General features: G+C 35.9%; 1 protein-coding gene across 2 annotated transcripts; it reads left to right on the plus strand.

Moving 5' to 3' along the window:
- Positions 1–203: 203 nt before the first annotated feature.
- On the plus strand, positions 204–7,862 carry LOC147390205 (putative GPI-anchored protein At1g61900). 2 transcript variants are annotated; one of them, XM_086459220.1, is made up of 8 exons: positions 204–445; positions 3,438–3,629; positions 3,722–4,327; positions 5,498–5,743; positions 5,888–5,899; positions 6,121–6,264; positions 6,429–6,473; positions 7,470–7,862. In XM_086459220.1, exons 1-8 carry the CDS (start codon positions 382–384, stop codon positions 7,538–7,540), a joined length of 1,380 nt encoding a protein of 459 aa, XP_086315346.1. In that variant the 5' UTR covers positions 204–381; the 3' UTR covers positions 7,541–7,862. The 2 variants fall into 2 exon arrangements, with proteins under 2 accessions (XP_086315346.1, XP_086315347.1); XM_086459221.1 differs by having other exon boundaries at positions 208–445; positions 3,450–3,629.
- The last annotated feature ends 780 nt before the right edge of the window (positions 7,863–8,642 follow it).

An 8,642-nucleotide genomic window follows, 5' to 3' on the forward strand; every position in this document is an offset into this window, starting at 1 on the left:
GTAGATAAGGGAACACAAAATCATCTGTACAAGCGACCTATAAACGTAGCAAACTACACGGCTAGAACACCGGCACGTGAGACTCACATGAGGATTCCCTCACTCGTGTGAAGAGGATTAAGGTGAAGTAGGCGAGAGAATTGATGACAGTTGTGCAAGCTTAGCCAAGTGGGTCCCTTCAAAACAACAGCTACTGCTGAAACTGCTTTTGACCCCACAACTCACAAAGCTCATTCATGGCGTTTCAACTCTCTCTATTTTCCACCACATTCACTACTCTCTCTCTCTACTTGACTCATTTGTTCACTCCACCATCTCATAACAAATCCCTCTCTCTGTCTCTCTCAAACTATTTTTGATCCTTTTTCTTGAAGTGGAGAGATGAGAGAAGGGTTGCCTCTCGATCTCAATAACAAACTACTAAGATTGTTTCTCTTGCTTTTCTGTGAGTATTCATCACCATTCTCTTGAATTCTTTAATGGGTTTTTTCGTTTTGTTGTTTTTTTAACATGATCTGTTGGTTTTACTACTTGGGTCATCAAGACAAGAACTGGTTTTTTGAGAAGAAAAAGTTGTTAGATTTGATGGGGTTTAATAGTAGTTTGTGGGTTTAGAGAGATGGGTTTTATGGTGTTTCTGACCTCGATTTTCTGTGGGTTTTGGGTTTAATTTGTTGTTTGTTGGAATTGGGAGAATTGGCTTGTGAATTTTGAGATATTTCTTCTGCTTTATTACTTAAGTGTTTACATTTATTTGCATGCTCAGATCAAATATTTTCACGGCTTATTTTTAAGGTATTTTTCTTATGATTTTCCATTGTTGTTGATGACGACACTGCTTTTGGGTTAGGCCAGTGTAGTTTGTTGGAGAAAACATTTCCATTTCCCCCTTGTTTTGTTTCCTCTAACGTACATAAAATTCTGAAATCTTTTAAGTGTAGGCATTGTTTTTCTTTAAGATACTTCACATTCTGCGAATTGGGTCCTAGAGATCCGGGCAAATATGGTTTTGATTTAGGTTTACTAGTGCTCTTGGAAATTATCCTGAAAAGAGAGATTTGGTTTGCATAATTGAGAACTTAATTTTAGTTTTTGACAAAATGTGCCTGATTTTAAAGTAATGAAACTGCATATTAAGGAGTGGATGAACATTATGGAATTGTGTTGCTCTTTCTCTTTGAGCTACTTTTCAAGCTCTTGTAGAACCTTTAAACTCATTTACACTGGGTTTGGTTTTTGTAGCAATGGGTGAATGGTCTTTCTTTCTTTCTCTTTTTAGGCAACCCCATCACAAATTTTGTTGGAAGTACGTCACTTGGGGATCTATTTTGTAGGCATCATGAGCATAATATTAAGAAAACTAACATAATCTAGATCTTATACATACTTTGGCATCTTTCCTGCACAAAGTGGAAGGGACTAGAAATGTTGACACAGTGCACGGGGCATGCACTTTCTCGGACCCAGACCATCTACACCTTCAAGGATTGATTATTCTCTTAATTTTCTTCTGAGGAGACAATTGAGCATCTATTCATTCATTGCTCCTTTGCAAGGGCTATTTGGGTAGACTTCTTTGCCATCTTCAGATTCCAATGGACTATGCCTTACTCAGTTTTCAGTCTTTTTGAGGAGGGACACAAAATAATCAAGAGAACATTGAGGTTTTAATGACGAAGTCTATAACAAACTGGTCTTTGATTCTTATATGTTTAAAGAATATAGTTTGCAGATTTTGGCTTCAGTTAGAATAGTAGGATTCTAGCTGTTGTAATTTTTAGGGAAAATGACCATGCAAACCTAATTTGTGAGGGTTCTTATGAAACAGTCCCATGAATGAGAGTACGATCCATAAAGACCCTCTTTTTTAAAAACATTAGACTCTTAAGGACCTTTTTAAATATCTTTTAATAAAATTCCATAACTAACCATGAAACAAAACAAATTTTCCCACGCGTGGCCCTCCACATTTTATACCTCTATCTTTTAAAAAATTGACAATATGTCCCTTGACATCGGTCTTCTCTTATAGATTAACAAAAAATGTTCTAAAATCCTTTTTTTTTCTTCTCATAATCAGAGAATTTTCAATCTCTTGGTCATTGGGATGACGATGATGATGTGACAATGTGATGACAATGATGGTTATTATGATCATCATCACCATGACCATCATTATGATCATCATCATTGCCATCACCATCACCATCACTATCACATCAACATCAAATCATCATCATCATCCTAGATGTTGAAAATGACTTTTTTTTTTTTTTTTTTGGGGGGGGGGAAGGGTTTTTTTAGATTATTTTAATCATTTTCATTAATCTTTAAGAGAAGACCAAGATCATATGAGTTTTTCATCAGTTTTAAAACATATAGGTACTTCAAATATGTATGTGATCAGTTTTAAAACGTGGAGGTACGTCAAATATTCACCAAGACATGGGATGAATTTTTTTTAATTTGTTTGAACATTATGCCAAAGGGGAATCTTGGTATTTTTTAATATATATATATATATATATATATATATATATATATATATATATATATATATATATATTTAAAATTTTCCTTAAGAATCCAATATTTTAAAAATTAGGTCTTAAATGGACCGTACTCTCATTTAAAGGACTGTTTGGTAAGAATTCTTAAAAATTAGTCTTTGACGGTCATTTTCCCTGTTTTTTATTTTTTATTTACTATCGAGTTGGCTTTACTTATCCCAATGATCCTTTCTTTCACCTGATGATCCTTTCTTTGCAGTTGGGCTTTGCTCTCCATTTGTAATAAATTTCCATTTTTTTTCCCTTAAAAAATTGTTATTTCTTTTTAATTTTTAAATTTATGTCCACCACCTAAATTTATCCGTGGCTCCATACCATTTATTTAAACTGTCTTTATATGAAAATGACAAATGGTTGTTTTCTTGGTTCTCATGAATAATGTGACCTTGATTTCTTTGAAAGGGCATATAGGTTATGCATGTCTTCTATGATGCATGGTTTATGATTTGGAGCTGTCAGTCAGTAGATACCTTTGATTCTTAATTACAAGAGTTGATTTCCTAGATTTTGGAAAAATTGCTTAAAATTCATAGCCATTTAGCCTCTAACTAATTTAAACCATTTTGGAACATAATTGGCAAAGAAAGCATGGAGTAGAAACACAAATTAAAGATCTTCTTTGGAGAGGAAGAAATGGGAAAAAGGTGTAATTATTAAAAAAGTGGAATGTATTTTGACACCCTAGACACCATATTTAATTTCATTGTTTGGTATTTTATAAAAAAAGTTAATGTGAAAATATAACTCTCATTTATAATTGTCCCTTTGTATTTATGAGTCATGACTTGGGAAAAGGCCTTCATTATAATCAAGAAGTATATAGTTATATAATTATATAATCATTTTCTTTACTGACCATTTCATAAGCTTGTGGTCTAGGTTTACATGAATCCAACTGCATCCGAATGGAATATAGACAAGATTCCCTGTTAATGGAAAACAAAGGAAATCCAATGTTACCAGCTATGTCTCCAAACGAGGAACCTCAACCCTTTCTTCCTTTCCTTGCACCTTCACCATTGACACCTTTCACGAACAAAAGTGTGCCACAGTTATCAGGTACTATTTGCATGCCTATTGTATACTGTGGACCAAATGGCTTCAAAAGTACACTAACCCATTTTACGTTTGATGCTATTTCTTTCTTTCAGGGCTCTGTACATTGAATTTTTCTGCTGCCAATAGTATGATGAGCATTACAGCAATTGATTGTTGGGCTGTCTTTGCTCCACTTCTAGCCAACGTAATATGTTGTCCACAGTTGGATGCCACTATCGTGATTCTTATTGGACAATCTAGTAAAGATACCGGAACACTTGCTTTGGATGGGATCCAAGCAAAGCATTGCCTCTCAGATGTTGAGCAGATCCTGACAAGTCAGGGTGCGAGTGATGGTCTTAGACAGATATGTTCAATTCATCCATCAAACCTCACTGAAGGGTCCTGCCCTATCAAAGACATTAATGAGTTTGAGAGAACCGTGGATTCTTCTAAGATTCTTGCTGCTTGTGAGAAAATTGACCCGGTGAATGAGTGTTGCAGCCAAACTTGTCAGAATGCACTAACAGAAGCTGCAAGAAATGTTTCCTTGAAAGATTATGGTCTTTCGAGCATAGATGGGTCTCACGTTTTGCCTACACACACATCTAGGATCGATGATTGTAAGAGCATTGTCCTCCGATGGCTAGCTAGTAGACTTGAGCCTTCTCCTGCAAAGAAAGTTCTTAGAGGACTTTCCAACTGCAATTTGAATAAAGGTAAGTTTTGAAAGAAAGCTTTTTTGGGAGTCTGTCATAATAAAGAAATTATAATTTGATGATAGAGCTATTTTATATGCTGGTGGGATTTGAGTGGATGAGAAATACATTGGGTTAAATTATCCATTTACTGGCCCCAAGTATTTTATCTTGTTGAAGTATTCTTTCCTCCACTCTCTGGTGTGTCATACCCCAGTTAAGCCCCATGACCCTCTTATATTCGTAGTTCTCCCCTCTCCAACAAGATCGGTATTTTGGAGTTGGTTGGTTAACATGGTATCAGAGCACTAGGTTCATATAGGTCATGGGTTCGATTCTTTCCACCCTTATGGGTGAGGGGGAGTTGGTGTATATTTTCCTCCACTCTTGGTTGTGTCATACCCCAGTTAAGCCCCGTGATCCTCTAATATTCATACTTCTCTCCCTTCTCCAACAAGATCAGTCTTTTGGAGTAGTTGGTTGGTTGACATGATATCAGAGCACTAGGTTCATATAGGTCATGGGTTCGATTCTTTCCACCCTTATGGGTGAGGGGGAGTGTTGGTTTATATTTTGCTCCACTCTTGGGTGTGTCATACCCCAGTCAAACCCTGAGACCCTCTTATATTCATAGTTTTTCCCCTTCTCCAACAAGCTTGGTTTTTTGGAGTAGTTGGTTAATCAACAATCTAAAGTCAACTTGACTGTAACCATCTGATCATTAGCATTCTTCGGACTGTTGAATAAATATAGTGACAACCCACAAATGCTTAGATCATGTAATCAGTAGTTACAAACTTACAATCATTGGAGCAGATAGAGTTTTAGCGTAGGAGAAGATCACCTAGGTTAGATCTGTTGTATATGGGTCCCACTTCTATGCATGTGTTACAATATGTATGGCCATGGCTTTGATAGCCACAGGACTGTCTACCTCTAACGGGTACTTTAAATAAGCTCAACTTTTAGTTGAGAATGAGAATAAGTAAATTACCAAAATGATTCCGTAGATTTCCTAAACTTTTAAATGAGAAGAAAATTAAATATTTCCTACTTTCTATTAGTAATTTTATTTTGGGGTCTACGCTGTTTAGTTTACCCACTGAACTACTTCACTCAGCTACTTATAAACCATTTTCTTTTGTTTAATTTTGTGTAGTCTATGTTTATTGATTATTTATTTTCTTCCAGCTTGTCCGCTGGTTTTTCCCAACATCAGAAATGTTGCAAAGGCTTGTGGGAATGGAATAAGTAACCAGACAGCTTGTTGCAGTGCCATGGATAGTTATGTGTCTCACTTGCAGAAGCAGAGCTTCATAACCAACTTGCAAGCCTTGGACTGTGCTGCTTTGCTTGGCTCTAAGTTACAAAGCGCAAATATTACAAAAGATGTTTATAGCTTTTGCCATATAACCCTTAAGGATTTCTCTCTCCAAGGTTAGTGTTTGTCATCATTTGCTCCTCATCGACGTTTATATTCCCTTATATGCTCTTAAATAATAAATGTTAGTGATTTATGATTCATTTTTTTGTTTTCTTTATTATTTGGGTATGGTGGAATCTACAATTGGGGCATGCCAGTTGGATCACAAGGTATGTCGATACTTCTACATAAATTGACGTTACTCAACTATTTTTTACATTCTTGAAACTGGTTTCATCTCAATTTATCGGAATATCTGTTATTCAAGTGTTTCTATAGCCGATATACAATTCTATTTTATTACAAGTGTTTAATGTTATAAATCTATTGAATGTTTAAATATTCTTTTTTTCTTTTTTAAATTCATTCGTACTTCTATTTTCTGTAATAGAATCTGGGTGCCTTTTACCAAGCTTGCCTTCAGATGCAACGTTCGACAATACTTCGGGGATCAGTTTTGTTTGTGATTTAAATGACAATATCGCAGCTCCTTGGTCCTCTACAGCTCAAGTATCAGCTTCTTCCTGCAACAAGAGTATGCCTCATATTTTACTTTCTTCCTTCAAATTATTTTCCGGTACTAAAACCCCAAATAGTTTCTTCTAGGAATGTTCTTGGATGCAAATATTTATTTTGTCCTCAACAATTTGTTTCTTGTTTTTTTTTTCTCTCAAACCTGACTGATTTATGTTACTGTAGCAATCAAAATTCCAGCTCTTCCTGCAGCAGCATCTGCACAGAGCGGTAAGAATGCTATTACTTCCTTTCAAGTTTTTTTTTTTTTTTTTCTCTTCAGTTTCCTAGTTGCATAAACCTTTATTTCTTTTCTTGTCATGGATCAGTAAGAACCCATTTTATAAATTATTGATCTCATTCTGTTAATGTAATTGGGTGATTTATGTCTAATATTCAGTGCTTTATTATGTTGGGACTTGGTGACCACCATGAACTACCTATAATGTACAAGGATGAGTCTTGACTTGGGCCAACTAGTCGGAGTGAGTTAGTCATGCAGCTTGGACCCATTGCTTTGTTGGTTGACAGGTTGTGATGCTAGGGATGGCAATTTTGCCCATGCCCCGCCCTTGTAGGGTTGGGTTTTCACACCTTTAAATGGTTTTGGGGCTGTTTTGGTATTAAAAATGAATAATCGAGTTGGATTCGGGGCGGGGATGGTTTTGATATACCCCGCCCCGATTTATATATATATATATATCCCTCATAATAAATTTTGGGATGTGGATGTGCATCTTCTAAAATCTTATTAGGATTTACTTTGATTAAATTTTTTTGAGATTTCCCAATTTCATCAAGAAAAAGGAAAAATAAATTGTGTTAAAGGGTGGGGCGGGACAAGGTTGGGTTTTAGAAATACTATTAGGAGCGGGGATGGGTTAAAACATTTAGACCTGAATCGAGATTGGGGTGGGTTCAGGGTGAATACTATTAAGTGGGGCCGGAGCAGGGTTAAGCTAAACCCAGCCCAAACCCGCCCCATTGCCATCCCTATGCTATGCAACTTTGAGGTTGTGGGTTCAAGTCCTGCTTACGCACCAAAAAAATAAAGGAAGAAAAAGAGTCAAGTCGTTAGCGAAAACTTTAAGCTTGGCAAATCTTTGTCTACCTAAACTTGATTGATACAGACGATGTACTAATTTCCCAACAATGGTTAAAACAAGGATTATGTTGCATTTATGTCAAGTGTAGCCACACTCCAGTTATACTTTATTGTTTTTGCAGGACGGTATGAAGAGGAATCAATGTTTTCTCTGCTCTTCGCTTCCTTTCTGGCTCTCACCATACTCATGTAATGTTGGTATCAGTCCTTGCTCCCCTAATTATGATTTGAAGTATTTCATCACACGGAAATTATCTTTTTAGTCCTACCACAACATAGTGAAACAAGGAAGAGCATTATGTCGAGGAGTTATCCTTAATAGCTTTTACCCAATCTGTTAACATTCCGAGACATGATTGTATACTTGAACAAGAATTCAACTTGAGTCTACACTCTTGATTCGTCTGTGTTCATAGGAATTCATGATTCTTGCATATTATATACAATAAAAATATGTATAAAATGATTTATATAACCTTTTGAATGGAACTATTTTTTGTGCTTTTTATGTATAATGGATTGGAATGGTTTGTTCTGCCAATCTGAAGTCTTTGAAGGCTTTGTTGTTGTTATTGATCCTGGAAAGTATTTCCACTGCAAAACTACTGGGATAACGCCATTGACTTGGTCAAGTCAATGTAGACTTGGGATAACTCGGTTGAGTTAGCCAGCCGTGAACAATGTTACCTGAATTGAGAAGAAAGCAGACATGAACACGGACGCATTCAGTAACTTTAAACGTGATTATGGACAAGGAAAATATTCCTGTAATCAATCCCAAGTCTTCGAGTGAAAAGTATTTTATTTTTTTCAATTTAATTGAAAATTTTGATAAAATATTAGTAGAAAAAACTGTTTTATGCTTATATAATTGTTTGTAGACTTTGTTGTGCACAATCAAACTAACTACATGCATCAACAACAACAAAATAATATTGGACATAATTGCCAAAGCCTCTCTCCAAACAAAGCGGAGGTCTTGAGTTCAAGCTCCCTTGTTGGTCACTCACAGGGATTTATCCTTGCTTACATGATTTGTGTGGTTTGTGGGGTATCACATATTCACATATACCTGGGAGGATTTGGGCCACATATTAGGGTGCTCTAAGAGGCCAACTGATAGTTGGGTGCTACGATATGGCATCCCCGTCATAAAAATAAGAAAATAAAAAAATGACATACCAAGAACAAAATCCTTTTTTGAAGATAAGATTTGGGGTTGGTTAAATGAATAATAATCTTCCATTTAACTCTTGTCGATGTTTATCGAAACATTGGGTGAGGGGTTGGTAACC

The sequence above is a fragment of the Akebia trifoliata genome, chromosome 11, assembly GCF_017979445.1.
Source record: "Akebia trifoliata isolate Shusen 1 chromosome 11, ASM1797944v1, whole genome shotgun sequence".
In the NCBI taxonomy this organism is placed as follows: Eukaryota; Viridiplantae; Streptophyta; class Magnoliopsida; order Ranunculales; family Lardizabalaceae; genus Akebia; species Akebia trifoliata.

Coding starts and splice junctions, on each gene's coding strand:
- LOC147390205 (XM_086459220.1), top strand. CDS start 382: ATGAGAGAAGGGTTGCCTCTCGATCTCAATAACAAACTACTAAGATTG. Junction 446..3,437: donor ATTGTTTCTCTTGCTTTTCT/GTGAGTATTCAT, acceptor CCATTTCATAAG/CTTGTGGTCTAGGTTTACAT. Junction 6,474..7,469: donor AGCAGCATCTGCACAGAGCG/GTAAGAATGCTA, acceptor TTGTTTTTGCAG/GACGGTATGAAGAGGAATCA.